Source organism: Gobius niger (genome assembly GCF_951799975.1).
Source record: "Gobius niger genome assembly, chromosome: 23".
In the NCBI taxonomy this organism is placed as follows: Eukaryota; Metazoa; Chordata; class Actinopteri; order Gobiiformes; family Gobiidae; genus Gobius; species Gobius niger.
The window spans coordinates 5,568,237-5,585,594 of NC_136874.1; the positions used below are offsets into that span (position 1 = coordinate 5,568,237).

The 17,358-nt window shown below is 42.3% G+C and overlaps 1 protein-coding gene across 2 annotated transcripts in view; it reads right to left on the bottom strand.

Annotated features, from left to right (window-relative positions):
- The window catches only part of LOC306982181 (interleukin-1 receptor accessory protein-like 1), a 361,844-nt gene that overhangs the window by 183,767 nt on the left and 160,719 nt on the right, over positions 1-17,358 (bottom strand). For both annotated transcript variants that reach the window (XM_079582022.1, XM_079582021.1), the window contains exon 3: positions 9,099-9,378. In XM_079582022.1, coding sequence (XP_079438148.1) covers positions 9,099-9,378 — 280 coding nt within the window. The remainder of the gene's footprint in view (positions 1-9,098; positions 9,379-17,358) is intronic.

Sequence of the window (17,358 nt, forward strand, 5' to 3'; positions counted from 1 at the left end):
GTTCTTTGGGAGGAAAAAAAAAAGGATTAAATTACTTTTATGAGGGCACTGAGGCTGTCCCTGTGTCCACTACATTAGTGCCAGGTGCAAAAGTTTACGCAACAGTGTCATCTGTGCTGGCAAATATAGGAAAGTCCCTCCACTGACGGACCAAGGACAAACTGGAGGAGGAGGAGTTCGATGAAAAATGGTGCTGAGCTGGGAAGCAACGTTCTTCCAAAACCCAATCATGGGAGATTGCCAGATACAGTGATACGAACTTTTCTTCTTCTTCTTGTAGACAGTTTTCTTTTACAGACATAAAGGCCTTGGATCATGTCAGGTTTGCGGACCCATCCAAAAACAGTGAGCCGTCATTGAGTTCTATAGGCCCCCGTTCCTAATCATCAAATTCTAGACATCGTGAAGGCAACCTATTGAACAGAATATCAATGTGTGCGGGATCTCAGTAAAAGTCAATGTTAGGTCTTCTTAACCCTGACAGCATCGCCAATAAGTGCGTCTGGTTGCAAATGATGGCGTTAAATGACAATCGATATGAGTGAGTGAGCGTTTGTCGTCCTGCATACTAAATATTTGAATGTACGGACGAAGTGTGAGTAGGCAAGAGATGGATATCGGGTAGATACAGACACGCGTCATACAAGGGGGCGTGGCCTAGCCGAGGGGAAGAAAACCTTGCATGGAATCACAATTTTTCACTCTTTTTAGCCGTTTTCTTAGATATATATAACACACAAATAAAGTCAAGCCAAAATCAGGTCCATATGGATGTTTTTTCATGGTAAATTTGCTGCGTTCATGTGGACTGGGCTAGTTTTCCCGAGATGTGATGTCATTGTCCCCAGTTGGTTTGTGTTCATGTGGGGGTCACGGTGGGGCTTTTCATGACACCAAATAGAAACAATCTTTCATCAACCCATTAGCGCTTAACAGAGCTAACCATTTAAATGTGATGTTAGCATTGTCAAAAGCAAAACTATGGTTTGCTAATTTTATAAAATCCATCCATCCATTTTCTTCTGCTTTATCCAGGGCTGGTTCGCGGAGGCAGTAGTCGCTCAGCAGAGATGCCCAGACTTCCTGATCCACGCACACCTCCTCCAGCTGTTCTGTTGGACCCCGAGGCAACACCAGGCCAGCTCAGAGACATAGTCCCTCCAACGTGTCCTGGGTCTTCCACGAGGCCTCCTCCCAATAGGACATGCCCGGAACACCTCCCAAGGTATGATTATATAATATCATGTGAATTTTCTTTTTGCTAACATTAATGCCAGGCATTTCTCTCTCACTTATGTCACTGTGAAAGCCAACGGCAGCTCACACTAGAGTCAAGAAAGTAGCAGAGTTTAACTCAAAAGCTCACAATAGACGATAAATGAACAAATCAGCTGATTTCCTGTCATTTTCCCCAGTTGAGCGAACGTTCATGTGCATTTTCCAACTGGAGAAAAGGACCACATGAATGCAGCGATTGTTCAGTAGAAGCGAAAAGCAGCCCTCTTAGCTAACGGTAGAATATGTAGCATGAAGCTAACGTTAGCTTCCTAGTTAGCATTGTCAGTTTTTTAAGTATTTATGGGCTGTTGAACCACTTTGGTGTTTTTGTCACTTTTTTGTTGTTTTATGACTCCATGTCTCTGTATCTTTATTCCATCCATCCATTTTCTTCCACTTGTCCATTGCCGGGTCGTGGGGGCAGCCGTTGGAGCTGCCCAAATCACATTGCACCAGCCCCTATGGCTCCTCCTGCAGGTGGTGGGTCCACGGCCTCATGGTTCTAAACGGGCCTGTTGGTCTCTCATAAGAAGCTTCTGAACCGCTCTCTGTCTGACCCGTCACCTTGGACCTGTTTGCCCTGGGAGACCCTACCAGGGGCACGAAGCCCCCGACAACAGAGCTCCCAGGATCATTCGGGCGCTCAAACCCCTCCACCTTAACGTTAAGGTGGCGGTTCAAGGAGGGGTCTGTATCTTTATTTAGTAGAAAAATAATTCAGTATTTGTTAACGTAATGGTGGGGAAATGGGAGAAAGTAGATCTTTTTCTCGTCTTTGTTGCCTCTGGCTGCTTCGAACACGACCATATACGGGCGACTCCAAAGCCGCCGTCTGTATCCATCCCTCCAGGTATTTCCCAGTCCCCGCTTCCATCCATAACAGTGGCAGCTCGCGGCCCTCCTCTCTTGCCCTCGCTGATTGGCTGTGACAGCTGTCGGATCGATGGGACAGTCCCGTAGTGCCGGCGCCGAATGACAGAGCAAAGTCCAAACTCTCATTTTAGCTGCCACTGCTTTGAGGAATAGCCCCGCACTCGCCTGGCATGAATACCAATGCGGACGCGGGGGAAACAGAGACGGCTTCTGCTGCGAGAAAACAGAAGTTTTAAGAAACAAACATGTGGCGTCTCTGTCTCACTTTCAGTTCCCAGGGGTTCGCGGGTCTCTCCAACTGTTCACTCGTCCACGTGTGTCCCATGTGTGTGGTATCGCCGACCGTAGAGGTAAAAGTACAGACATGAGAGCGCGCTTGCTTGGCTGTAGCTTTCGCACGCACATTAGCCGGCTGTCAGAGTTGGAGGTTCCCTGGGGACGAGTGCCCTGACATACCGGAGTGTGGGGAGAAGTGTGGGGAGAAGTGTGGAGGGACTGTCGCACGCCGTTTGGCTGTTATTCCCGCTCTCTCTCTCTCTCTCTCCACCTCCAGCAGCTCTGTTTAGTTATATGTGGTACGCAGATAGGTGTAAATATTTGTTGTGGCTTTTATCTCTTTTGTTGTAATTAGCAACAAGGTGTAGCGCAATTAATGGGAAATGCTTTTTGAAAGACGGAAATAAATGTTTAGTTAAATACCGTGAATGGAATAAAAATGTGTCTTTCTGTGTCATTATCTCTGCCTTTTCATTGTTTTTCTCTTTGTTCTTTTATGTCAGACACATCAGTAAGCATTGACCTTGACATGTTGCTGATCATCTGCCGCCTTGTCTTGTCTTTTTTAGTGTTTTCTGTCTGACTGTGGATATCGTGTATTCAACCTTTACACGTTCATTCACAAAAGGCAATTTAGACCCGGTTTCCAGACTATGTCAATGTCTAATTCATTTAAAGTGACATTTACTGCCTTAAAGGGACGATACAGAGTTTAAAAATGTAAACATTTTGTATTTTTCTCATCCTTCATGTTCCAGCAACGTCACCTACTCACCACAACTGCCTCTAAAATCCTGCACTGTCACTCAAATAGGTTTTAATTCGGGTCTGAAGTGCCGCCATGCACGAGCTGAATATAGAACCTGCAATTACACCTAAGACCTGAAGTGGCAGTAGCGAGTTTAAAATTGCTAACTTGCATCCAGTCCCTTTAAAGTGGACATGTCATGCATATGGAGTCTAAAAATAGACTTTGTATTGTATTGTATTGACCTTTATTTAACCAGGATAGTCCCACTGAGATTAACAATCTCTTTCACAGGGGACTCCTGGCCCCAGGGGGGAACCTCTTGTGCATGTTTTTAGTGGTAGGGGAAACCGGAGCACCCGGAGGAAACCTACGCAGACACGGGGAGAACACGCAAACTCCACACAGAAAGGCCCCGTTCTGGTGGGAATCGAACCCGGGACCTTCTAGCTGTGAGGCACGAGCGCTAACCGCTGCTCTACCATGCTGACCACCTGACTTAAATACCTTATTTTAATATTTTATAATTCGAAAATCTGTCTCTGTAAGAATTAAAGCAGTACTAAGTAACTTGTTTACCTTAATAAATCCTTTTCGTAGTCCATATGGGGGTAATGTAAGTGTTAATGGGCCAGTTAATGTCTCTGGTCAGAAAACCACAATTGCAACTTTCCTGCCTCTGTGTTGGAGCCACCAGTACACACTAATAGAACCATGAAGAAGAAGCTAACAGGCTAACGGGCAAGGCTAGCTGTGGGCTAGCGCCACTTAAGCACTATTTACAGCCAAGTTTGAGTGAAAACAATGATCTCCATTGAGTAATTGGATGAACAATATCCCTCTGTCCCTTTGTCTTTTCTGTCAGTGTAGTATTTACTCTCACAGACAATTAATGAGTAACAAAATGCAACATACTACGACATCTGCAGGGACGCTTATGGCCTCTAGGGGCACGAGTTACTTAGCTCTGCTTTGAATAGTAACAATGAAATGGGAAAGAACTGGTGAAAATCTTGACTGGGGCTCCGCCTGTTGGCAGCTATAGGAATCATTTTCGCAAAAAATAACTTCCAGGTTGGATACAGATCAGAAAGTACAGAACGAGGCGCTGACACTGTAGAAGAAGAAACAGCTCAATTTCACAGCTTTGCCCGAGGATTAACTCAAAACTGGATGTTGTGAATGTTTTTGGTACCTGTACATTGGTATGTAATGTTTTAATGTTGGATTATGACTTAATAATGCGGGGGACAGTCTTGTGTTTTCCCTATGGCGCAATACAACCCGGGAAGTACAGATCAGAGCTTCAACAGTCAAAGAAGAAAACCCCAAATTGTGTGTTTGTCTAAAGGCAGAGCAGAGAAAATGTTTGAATATGTCCCTGTATCCTAAAACGGGAGATTACGGGCTCCTATAGGGCTGTAATACCCCGTCATGTGTGTGCAAAACGTATAGCGTGATTCATGAGCTTTTCTTGTGCAGAGTGGCCTAATTCTCACATTCCCTTCATGTCTGCAGCCTTCTCTCTCCCTCCCTCTCATGTACAGGCTGCCAAGAGGCTAATCCAAGAGTGGCACGTTAACATACGCTCTCGCTCTGATCCTATGGCGCCCCGGACAAAAGACGAAGGGCATCTGAAGACTTCGAAACCGAGACGTGCCCGACAACACGCGTGAAGATGTAACTGCAAGTAGAGAGATGATAGATTTATGATAGGGGGAAATGTCGCGGCGATCGGAGCGGGGTTTTATTCAAATTGCCGGAGCAGATGGTGCTCTGAGCCAAACAATGACGGAGGAAAAAGAGATTAGAATGAGCTAAATTTGTAACACGGTGCAATTCTGAATAGATTTAGCAAAAAAGAAAAAGGGCAAGTGGGTATGGGCTGGAATGTGAAGCAAGGAAGCAGAAATGAACAAGGGGAATTGGGTTCATTCATTTTACAAAACACTATAATTACCTTATATGGGGAAAAAAACATTGGTTTCTTTGTTTATGGGGTTTTGTCTTTTAATTAGCTCTATATTTACTCGTCAATCTACATTCCTACTTTCATCTATGGTCATGAGCTTTGGGTCAGGGAGCTGGATTCGGCCACAGGTAAAGCGGAAGAAAATGGATGTTTTCTACTCTTAACCCCCACCTTAACGGAGCACATTTTCTCTAGTTATTATCCAGGCCTTACCCAAATCTAAAAGCTTCTGGAGAAGAGCGTCAAATTAGCCCCGAAAATGAGACGTAAAGAAAGATGAAAATGCAACAAGAAGAGAAAAAAGTGATGAAAAAGAAACAACAAATACGACCACGAAAAAGTGATGATACCTTTTAGATTTGGGTAAAGCCGAACTAGAGAAAACCCGCTTGGTGAAGGCGGGGGTTGAGAGGTTAACTTCCAGGCGCACACGGCGACAGGAAGTGTATTGCCCAGAACACAATGACAGTAACCCTCTAGTTGTACTTTATGAATCGATAAACGATACATGACTCACGATACTGTTAACCTCACAATATGGCAATACTGTAATAATCGATATATCGCACAAACAGAACCGACGATACATCACCATTTTCAGTTTTTTTACATACTGCATATCATTCATGATTTATATTTGTTTTTATGTGCTTCATTTTTCTTGAATAAATAAATAAGTGAATGAATGATCCCTGACTTATCATTCAATGGGTCTATTGATCATTTACATTTAAACAAAAATAATCCACACTCCTATACCTGTGTCTCTTCTCTTCTGACTGAATTCTTGATCATTAGTGGCCTATTTTGACTAGAGCACGGCTGCCTCATTAATATGCAGGCGTCATCAAAAGTATCGAGATAAAAAGTATCTGTTAATCACGATTACTTCCCCCATATTGATCAATCTCGATTTTTTTGTTTTAAAGAAAAAAATAAATCAATAAACAGCAAGCAAAAACAAACTCCACACTTCCCACAGTACAACATCCCCATGTCAGACTTAAAATCACCGGGTCCTCTCCTCTGGCCGCCGCATGTATCATCCGTGCTTCCTGTTTGTTTGGGCCGAGTGTTTCCCTGGGATTGACCTGACAGGCGCTGCAGCATTGTGCTGTCCATATTTTCTTCCAGAAAGTGACAGGACTGACCGATTCTCCTGTCGATTAAAACGCACCACGATTGCCCAGCTCTAGTATCTGTATCGTATTGCTCCGCAAAACATCACGATATATAACAAAATCGATACATTGTCACTGCTCTAGTTGAGGGATAAGGATGTTCTTTATTTGGGGGATTTCTGTGGATGGCCATCATTTCTATAACCCAGAGGAAGGCAACGTCAGGCCCGGGGGCCAAATCCATCCCTCCAGCACAGAACCTCTGGCCCCCAAGATGATTTTTAGAAATATTATTATGCAAATAATGGATCAAATACCTGTTAAAGTACTCTAAAAATGTGAGAAATAGTGTCTTTTTATAGTGTATTTTTAAATGTCCTTGCAGAACATCCCACAATGATTCTCAACTGGTGGGTCGCAAGGCTATAGGAAACTTTTTTCAATATTTTCCGTCTGAAACTACACGGAAACACACTGGAGTCTGTTCAAATTAATATTATTGGGTTGTTTTGATCATAATTTCAGTCTTGAAAGCAAATCTAAGGCTTGTTCAATAAAACATGTGGTAAATACAATATTTTATACGATATATGACAAATGACAGTTTTATTTGGGTCGCAGCTCGTCATTAAGGTAAAGGCAGGTCTCGGAGCCGGACCACTTTAGAACCTCTGATGTAAAACTTTGGCATTTGCAGAAAATGGTTCTTAACTTTAGGCCACACTGGTGAGGTTCGGCCAGGTTTAGGTGACACAAACTTGCCGACCTCTGCTATAACCCCTGCCCTCCATCTAGAATTATAACATCAAGTTCAACTATCTATATGTTTTCCAAGATATATACTCCAGCTCTCTCCTTATATGAACATTTCGCGCCCAAACGACACCGTGTAAGCCTTGTAGTGGTGTATTGTCCTCTCTCAGCTCAGTCCCAGCCGCCGTGTTATTTTGGCCTCCACAATCCCCCGTGTTGGCGCCCCCTCCCCTCGCCACTGTTCGCCGAATAGAAACATGCCAAACCCGTGCGCCAACAGTGCCCCCGCTCCGTGACGCTGGCAGAGTTTGGCTTTTTTTTTTTTCTTTTCTTTTCTGTTTTGTTTTGGACCTAAACAATCGCGGCGCCTCAGACTTATTGTGTAATCGCGCGGAAAGTGGCGCCGTGAGATTCGATTTTTGGACGAGCGGCGTCGCGTTTGCGGCCAGTCGCTCTCAATTCACGGGCAAATTAAGGGGGTAGCACTTAGCCGGAGCGGCGGAGAGAGAAAAGAACAATGGCTGTCAGTGCATAGGCGTTTGCGAGCAATTTGGTGCATTCTCGCGGTTGATTCGTCTGGCTGTGTGTAACGCTCGCTCCCATTGCATTTTAAGCATTTGCAACTGACGGCCAGAAACTGCAGGTAAATAAGAAAAAAAAAAAAATTAAGAGATGTCAGTGTGAAACTTTTGCTGCAGATTATTGACATGAATGTGAGAAAAGTGCAATTTTGGAAAGACTGGAATGTTTGGAGTCTGTATGAGATACTATAGAGGAGATATTGTTGCAAGGCTGAAATAAAATGGTAAAAATGGTAAATGGTCTCAACTTATATAGCGCTTTTCCACCTACATTAGGCACTCAAAGCGCTTTACAGCAAGGATCCACTCACCCATTCATACTCTCATTCATACACCAATGTACGCAGACACTGGGGGCAATGTGGGTGAAGTGTCTTGCCCAAGGACACAACGACAGTGTACACTTTCAGGAGGTGGGAATCGAACCCCTGATCTTCCGATCATGAGACGACCTGCTCTACCATCTGCGCCACCGTCGCCCCGAACAGTTTGTAATTTTGGGAAAACGGTCCTAAAGTAACTTATTTACCTCTTAATAAATCATTTTCGTAGTCCCTCTGGGGGCGATACAAGCTTTAATGGAATAACCTTTCATCTCTGGCCAGAAAACCACACTTTCCCTGCCTCCGACCCGGCAGCCCCAATACACACTAATGGAAAACATCTCTCTCGATGCTCTCAGTTGTCAACAAAATGACTTTTTGCTCACATTTCTGAGGTTTAAGACATGGTACAGGTAAGTCCTGACTGTATTCAGCTACAGGTTTGGCTAACAGGCTAACGGGCAAAGCTAACTGTGGGCTAACACTACTTTAGCAGTATTTACAGCCAAGTTTGAGCGGGAAAAACAATATCTCCATTGTGTAATTGGGTTGTGGCACAACGTACAATATCCCTCTCTCCCTTTGTCTTTAATGTCAGTGTAGTATTTAATCTCACGGACAATTAAATAAAAAAATGGAGTAAAAAAAACAACATGCCACAACAGCTTATAGCCTCCAGGGGCAAAAGTTACTAAGTTCTCCTTTAACATCTATACCAGGGGCGTCAAACATACGGCTCAAACATACTGAGATAATTTTGCCCTGTAGAGCATATATTCCAGAGTATGTAAAAAAAAAAAAAAAAAGTAAGTCTCTAGCCCATTCTTGTGTGGAGTTATGAATTTTTAAAGAATAACCACAATGTTCATTCTAGCCACTAGGGGGCATTACATTTAAATAAAGAAAATAGTTCCACACGTGTCCAGCAGAGGGCACTGACATAAGAGATCAGGATATAAACAACACATTATTGCCATGTGGTATATGGAGAGTCTGCCCCCGGTCTCAGTCGCTTTTCATGCTACACGACACGTGGATACCAAACATGTCAATATTTGTGAATGACTAATTGTGAGAAACCGTCCGGAAACCCAACACGTTCTCCCTTTTAAGTTTGTACGAGAGTAAAAAGGACTTAAACTCCGCCCCAGGCAAGTTCCTGGTGAGTCTTACCTCAGCACGCAGGAGTAGTATCCCACGTCCTCGAGCTCGGCCGGTCTGAACCAGATGGCGTCCTCCTCTTTGCTCATGCGCGTCCCGTCGAAGCTGATGGGCTCCTCGAAGTCCCCGTGGCCGGCGCTCTTGTACCACATGAGGCTGAGGCCGGCGCCCTGGGCCAGGCTGTAGTTGGCCCGGATGTAGCCGTAAAACAGGGCGCAGCGGATCCGCACGGGCTCCCCCAGCAGCGCCTGGTACTTCTTATAGTCCACCGACCAGTCCGTGCAGCCCTCCACTGCAACAACAGAGAGAGACAAGGGGTTGTTAAATCACAGAAGAAGAAATGAAACAGCGGCTCTCAGAGGGTCTCACAGGGCTGTGCAAATGGAACAAGTTTTAATGTGATTCTGATTGATCTGGTCAATCTCGGTTCTTGGTGCTTTTTAATGGACACGTCTACTGTACTGTACACTCCTGAGGCAGAAACAGCTCATTCTTCAGAGCACGGAAAGCACTGGAAACTGTTTTGTTCTGTCTGACTATCGAACTGTCTGTATTCATATATCCATCCAGATCGAGCACGACGAGAACAAAAATGCTCATCCTTAAAATGATATATGAGCGGGTCGTCACATGATTGGAAGGTCACTACTACTACAACTACTTTAAAGGGACTATATGGAGTATAAAAATGTTAAAATTATGTATTTTCCTCCCCCGACATGTTCCAGCCATGTCCTAATAGAATGAGCTCAGACCTGTTCACCACAACTGCCTCTAAAATCCTGCACTGTCACTCAAAAAGATGTTAACTTGGGTCCGAAGTGCCGTCATGCATGAGCTTAATATAGAAGCTGCAGTTACGCGTATGACCAGAGGTGGCAGTAGTGAGTATAAAATGACCAACTTGCATCTAGTCCCTTTAACAAATGCTGAATTATGAATATATTTTTAAAGACACAAAGACATGGAGAGGAGCAAAGTGATTCAACAGCCCTTATAGAGAACGCTAACATGATGCTACGACTGCCATTTTTCCGTTTCTATTGAACAATCATCCATATGGACCCAATTTAGACTTGACTTTATTTGTATGTGATAAATACGTTTATATATTGCCAGAAAATGGCTAAAAAGAGTGAAAAACTGTTTCCCAAAAGATTTAGTTTTCCACCTTCTATGACGCGATGCCGTGTGTATCTATAAACTAATGAAGGTAAAATACTGGAGTTATTGTTCACATTAAAACACTTGCACACCACAGTGTATTTATTAGATGTATTTACCAGTAGTAGCTCAACAGCTTGTTCCACAGGTTTTTTCTCCACTTTTTATACTGTTTTTAGCTAATGCATGCTAACAGCACCAAAGATGTCGTTTATGTCACATTTTTGAAGCATATTTGTTGTGTTTTCATCTCGCTTTTTAATTGTGTTATTGTTGCTTTTCTGGCACCTTTAGTGTTGCTTTTTTGAGACTTAGTTTTTTGCTTTTTCATCAGTTTATTGTATTTTTGTTGCTCTTTTTTCCACTTTTTTTGCTGTATTTTCATCCCCGTTTCTGTCGCTGTTTTGACACTTTGTTCAAGAAGCTTTTACATTTGGGTAAAGCCAAACTGGAGAACATGGGCTCGGTACATGTACATGTTTTTAGTGGAAACCTTCCCAGACAAAGGGAAAACTCTACAAACTCTACAGAAACCCAGCGCTTTTGGCCTTATTTCAAATCTCTACATATGTCGAGCAAATCTGCGAGACTTAAACCTTCATAAAGATTGCTGTAGTATATTTGTTTTGCCTGTTTTCTCGGTCCTTGAGGGGACACTTGTTAACTGTGGATGTAAAGCTTGGGAGATCTGCTTATTGTGCTAAAACAATAACAAGACAGTGAGAGCTTTGATTGTACAGGATTTACACAAGAGGCAGAGAAAACACAGGCTCACATGAGACACACGTATTACAAGCCACTCGCAGTGTTGCATGATTTGTATGCATTACATCGCTAACACTTGAATAATTAACTTTTAGCTTATCGTCTATAAATCATCCCCAGACCTGTTCTGAGCACTTCTTTAAGCTCTTAAGTGTTGATAAATCCCAGTGCTGCCTGCAGAGGGCGCTCCAACTTCACATCAAGATAAGTGAGTAATCAAAGAATTTAAATCTCATATTTGGCTGCCTTTAGTCAATGTCTCCATGGAAACGAGCTGGAGCAAAGCAAACAGGAAGTGGAGTGAACCAATCAGCGAAGGCCGGTCAGTGGCGTTATTAGTGGTTTTAATATTCAAACAGAATTATGAATCACAAAACTCACTAAGTGCTGATGTGTTTTTGGTCATTTACCGCTGATAGAAATTAGAAAAAAGTCTCGGCTCGTAGAAGGTTATCGAGGGGACTCGGTGTTACCCAATTCTAAAAGTTTCTTTAGCTTTACGCCTCATTTGAAAGCTAAGACCAATCAAACTGATGTAAACTTATCTTTTTCCTCACGTCGCTGCCATGGTGTGTCACATTTTAACCACTTTTTCCATTGCTTTTTTGTGGCTTTTTTTCGGTCATTTTTCATCACGCTTTTGTTGCTTTTTTGTTATGTTTTCATCGCATTTTCACCACTTTTTCCATCACTTTCTTTGACATTATTTTGCTGCCCTTTTGTTGCTTTTTTATTGCATTTTTGTCACTTTATCCATCGCTTTTTTGTAATTTTTTCGTCACTTTTTTGTTGCTCTTTTGTTGCCCTATTGTGGCTTTGTTATTGTGTTTTTTCCATATTTTTGTCACTTTATCCATTGCTTTTTTGTCATGTTTTCCTCGCTTTCTCATCACATTTTTGCCACTTTTTCTATTGCTTCCTTTGTGGCTTTTTTATTGCGTTTTCGTCATTATTTTGTCACTTTTTCCATCACTTTTTTTTAATTTTTTCATCACTTTTTTGTAATTTTTTCATCACTTTTTTGTTGCCCTATTGTGGCTTTGTTATTACGTTTTTGCCATATTTTTGTCACTTTATCCATTGCTTTTTTGTAATTTTTTCGCTGCTCTTTTGTCACTTTTTTGATGTCTTTTTGCTGCGTTTTCATCCTCATTATTGTCTCATTTGTTCTGCTTTCTCAAGAAGCTTTTAGATCCGGGTCTAGTGTAACAAACTGGAGAACGATCTCCCCCAAGACTTATCATTGGAGACTAAGCCTGGACCTCACTCTGCCCAAACCTGAACTCTCCCCTTCCCTCCTCCCCCGTCCCGTGTTTACAAGTCTGCATCAATATCCCTCGCAGTGACAGTGACGGCGCCGCTACATTTGACCTCGGAAAATTACACGCTTTACTCACTCCCCGAAAGCCATAAAAACATCCGGCGTCTCCCTCACAGTCAGCGCCGCCGACACTCAAATGACCAACAATAAACACAAATGCATAACTCACGGAGGGAAAGGTTGGGGAGGTGTGGGTTGCCAGATAAAAAATTCAACTTGAAAACACACTCAGCGCGGCCGTCAAACCCGGTATTAATTAGAAAAGCTGTGTCGACAAAAGTAAAAAGGCCGATGTGAAGTGTCTGTGCGGCTGAAATGTAAATGAGCTTTTGTTTTATAGCGAACGCGCATAAACTGGAGCTTTTCTGTCGTAGCGTTTCCTTCCAGGTGTGAGGGAAAGAGACGAGCAACACCAGATGGAGTCTTTTCGGGTTTTTACGATGGAGTTTGTGGATCTGCCCCGACGTACAGTCTCCGTAAGTCTCAGGAAATGCTCAAGTTAATTTTAGAACGACGACGATGCTTGTAAATTTCACACGACGACATTACCGTCTGTCTGTCGCTTTGTTGTCCCACTAATACGGTTTTGTCGGCTGTGGCTTGATTTCCCGTGGATCGACATTGGTTTTTCCCAAAGCCTGTGCGATCTTTGTGATGTTTTCTTTTATGGCATCGTATACGAAAAGCTATACAGAGGGACTATACAGAGTTTAAAAATGTTAAAATTAAGTCCTTTTTTTTGTTGTTATTCATGCAGTTCTTATATTTGAAGAGTGGAGTGGCGCTAGGCTAGTGCAAGGCTAGTGCATTTCTATGGTATCAGCTAGCCTGCATTAAAAACAGTGTGACCCGCTCCACAGAGCACCTGAGGCAAATCACTTATAACACCAGACTAAATATGAATATCTGTGTTGATAGAGTATTTTTTTAGAATATAACTGACCTTCCATCACATGAATGATCGCGTTTTGAGTCCACTGCTCATTGTAAGTTAACGTAAGGCAGGGGTGTCCAAACGTTTTTCCTGTGGGGCCGCATACTGAAGCGTACACAGGGTGAAGGGCCATAGATCGGTGGTTAGTGCCGCAAAACCTTTGACTAGCAGAGGTTTAAATTGTGCCCCACACCTTTATTTCTGCTTAAAACCTTCATGCCAGCTCAGTCTCACAGTAAAAGGTTCGTTGTTTGGTTAGAATTGTGTGGAATTATTACATTTCAAATAAAAAGGACTATCTCTGATGATGTGTCCCGATTCAGCAAAAAGGCAGAGGGCCACCAAAATTGGTCTGAGGGCCGCATTTGGCCCCCGGGCTGCACTTTGGACACCCCTGACGTAAGGGAACCATGACTCGCTAAAGCAGCAGCAGGATGGGCCACAGAGCACTGGTGGAGAGATGATGTAACTGCATCATCAAAATCATTAGGAAGACTGTGTATATCAAGTGTTTACCGCAGGCTTCAGAATAACGGGTTGGTTCATGGGGGCCCTGGACTGTTGGGGGTCTTATGGCAAGCTCCGCCCCTGACAACAGCAACAACTGGCAGGAAAATTGTGGATGGAAAGAGAAACCAAGAGATAACTTCAGCTGAAATACAAGACTCTAAAAAAGAAATGGCGGCGAGTAAAATGGGCTGCATGGCAGAGTCGCCAGCTTTACCATCGGAGGAAATACAGAGGCTCATCCACAACTACCACAGAAGAATCAAAGCTGTCATTAATGTTAAACACAGAGTATTAAGATCATGTAAACTTTTCATCAGGGTCATTTTTGGTACTTTCATTTATCCTTATCCACTAACCATGAGTGGAAAAAGCTTTTTGTGTTATCTTTCCTATTCAAATAAAAAATTCTGCCAGGGTTTGTTCACTTTCGAGCACAGCTTTACGTTATAAGCCATATTTACATGAAAACAGAAACGTTCTCCTACAGCAAATGCTTCAAATCGATCTCTCCATACTTATTAAATCCCTGCTCCCCTGCCCTGTCTCGCCTTGATACAGTCTGTATTTATGTTCATATCCATCCAAGTTCACGTTCTTCACATTCTCCATTTATAAACAACAATTCCCGAGTCAATCTCTGCCGTAATAGCCGACTCTTCATCCGGCGTTTCATCAGCGCGGCTTCATAAATGTATGAAATGTCTCTGTTCTGATCAGTCGGTGTGGAAAATAGCACCGCTTTGATGCTAACAAACCTTTTAATATCTCCCGTTCTCCCATCGTTTTGGTTTCACAGGAGGGAAAACAAGCTTCAAAACACACGTCTGGAGATCTTCTGGACTCCCCGCTTCTCACGGCGGCTTTGAGAACAGCTGGGGGACGCAGATGCTAATGGACTCAGCTCTTTATTTTCCCAAAATTATACTGGCAGTGCTTTTGTTTCATTTCTTCACATCTCTTTTGACCCAAATTGAGTGCGTTATTGAAGATATAATTATATGTACATTTAGAACAGGAAATTACCATGAGTTATATTTTGAAGTGAGTTTCAGTGATATAAAGTTGTCTTCAATGAGGTTTTTTGCTCTATTTTCCCACCTCCATACATCACATCAGTGGAGTAGCCAAAATATATATAATAGTAGAAGTCGCACCAGCCAAAAAATGCATAAGGAAGAAGAAAAAGCCCATTCCTGTTTGGAGTTATGATTTTTTTAAGGAGATAAACAGTGTGCTCATTCAACTTCAATTTAAAGAAAGGAAAGGATTCCACACGTGTCCAGCAGAGGGCACAGTAAAATATAGGATATAAAAAAACACATTGTAGCACACAGAGTGGAGATACTTCAACATTTCCAACTCAAATGAGATTACACAAATCATTCTTTAGATAAGATACAAGATTTACTCATGGTGTAAAGAGTCGCTAATGTAGTGGAGGTCGAGTCAAACAGTCCAAACCACAAATAAATCTCACAAACTCAACTTTCTCCCATTTCTTTACTGCTTTAAATGCTGAACTATGAATGTATTTTCCTTCTAAATAAAGATACAGAGACATTAACCTCTTACCTCTCTTACCTCTCTTTTGGCTGTGTAACACCTCATTTGAACGCTAAGACCCACAAAGCTGATCTTTTTCCTCACGTTGTTGCTGTGTTGTGTCACCTTTTGTACGTTTTTTTCTCTTTTTTTTCATTTTTGTCACATTTTTGTTGAGTTTTGTCACTCTTTGGTTGAGTTTTTTGTCACTTTTTGTTGAATTTTTGTTGAGTTTTTGTCACTTTTTGTTGAATTTTTGTCACATTTTTGTTGAATTTTTGTCACATTTTTGTTGAGTTTTTTGTCACTTTTTGTTGAATTTTTGTCACTCTTTGGTTGAGTTTTTGTCACATTTTTGTCACATCTTTGTCACATTTTCCTTACGTTTACATCCTTGTTTTCTTCTCATTTTTTGTGGCTATTTTGGTGTTTTTTTCTCTAAGAATCTTTTTGATTAGGGTAAAGCCAAACTGGAGAAAATGGGATCCGTTCAGGTGGGAGTTAAGAGGTTAAGAAGAGCAAAGTGCTTCAACAGGCCATAAATACTTTGAAAAAAGGGACAATGCTAACCAGGAAGCTAACGTTAAAGCTTCATATGCTAACATGAGCTACAGGGGCGTTTTTTTGCTTCTCCTGAACAATTTGCTGTGAAAAAACATCCGTATGGAAACAATATTGACTTGACTTTACTTTGTACGTGATAAATGTTTACAGTCTGCCAGAAAACGGTTACAAAAGTGATAAATTGTGATTCCCAAAATGTACTTCCTTCCCTCTCAGCTAGGCCACGCCCCCTTCTATGTCGACTGTACAATTCACAACCAAACCTTCTGTTTTTTCTAGTCTACCAAAGCTTCCGAGTAGGTTTTCTGTTCTTAACTTGCTCTAGATTGGCTTGAAAGTATTGTTTTAAGTGGTGCTTTCGACGCCGGTTTGACAATTAAAAAGAATTCTTCCTCTCAGATCCGTTTCCTTTGGTGCGTTTTGAAACGTTACCTCTGCCTCGCTCCTCTCAACAATATATGTAGATTAAACAAAGGACACACTCAGAATCAAGCTCTCCACTCTGTTTCTCATTTGGCTAATTAGCTTAGAACAGAATAGTAGAAAAAAGGGGGGGTTTCTACGGCAACAGCACATATCAACAAACTCTCTCATTATCTCGTCTTCATCGCTTTGTAGTACACGCAAGAAATGTAAAAAAATGTGGTAAAAATTTAGAAAAATGTAGTGATTGTGATTCGTCCTTAAAGTACAACATTTAGACTTGTGTTTTATGTTAAAAAAAAAGAAAATAGAAGAATCGGTTCACAGAGCGTATTCTAAAACACGTGCCGGAGCCTAAACTAATCGAGACTAAGTCGATCCGTTACCGAAGAGGCGGGGAAGGTCACTTGGCGGAGATTATATTGGTAGAAGTGTGCTTGACGGAGACAAGGACGCACTTACAGGGGATGGTAAAAGGATGCTATAGACGGCACATAGGGACAAATAGGAAAACAATCCGGTATCGCAGCGGAGAGGCAGGAGAGCTTTTTGGAGAGGCACTTGACAGGAGAGTTTATTTGTGCTTGAGCTTGATAAGTGTGGTTCGCCGACAAAAAAACAGACCCACGTCCAATTTTATAGAGTTGAAGAGTTTGTTATACAATGCAGGCTGGGAATGTCAACACAGGCGGGGGGTGATGGGGGGGTGTTTCTGAGCAGGGTGTCGTGTTGGGAACAGTGGAAAGTAAGGCTGGATGGAGTACGGTAGTTGCACTAAGGTTTGAGATTTATGCTCATATTCTCATTTTCTGAACTTCGATCTCACCCAAATCTAAAAGCTTCTTGGAAAAAAGTGCCAAAATAGCGACGAAAACGAGGATGAAAAGGCAACAAAAGAGCGACAAAAACATGATAAAAAAAAGTGATGAAAAAGTGACAAAAACATGACAAGAAATCAATGAGAAAAACACCAAAGTGACAGCAACAGTTTGAGTTTTGTAGGCCTTAGCTTTCAAATGAGGCATTACTCTGGCCTATAGGCTGTAAGC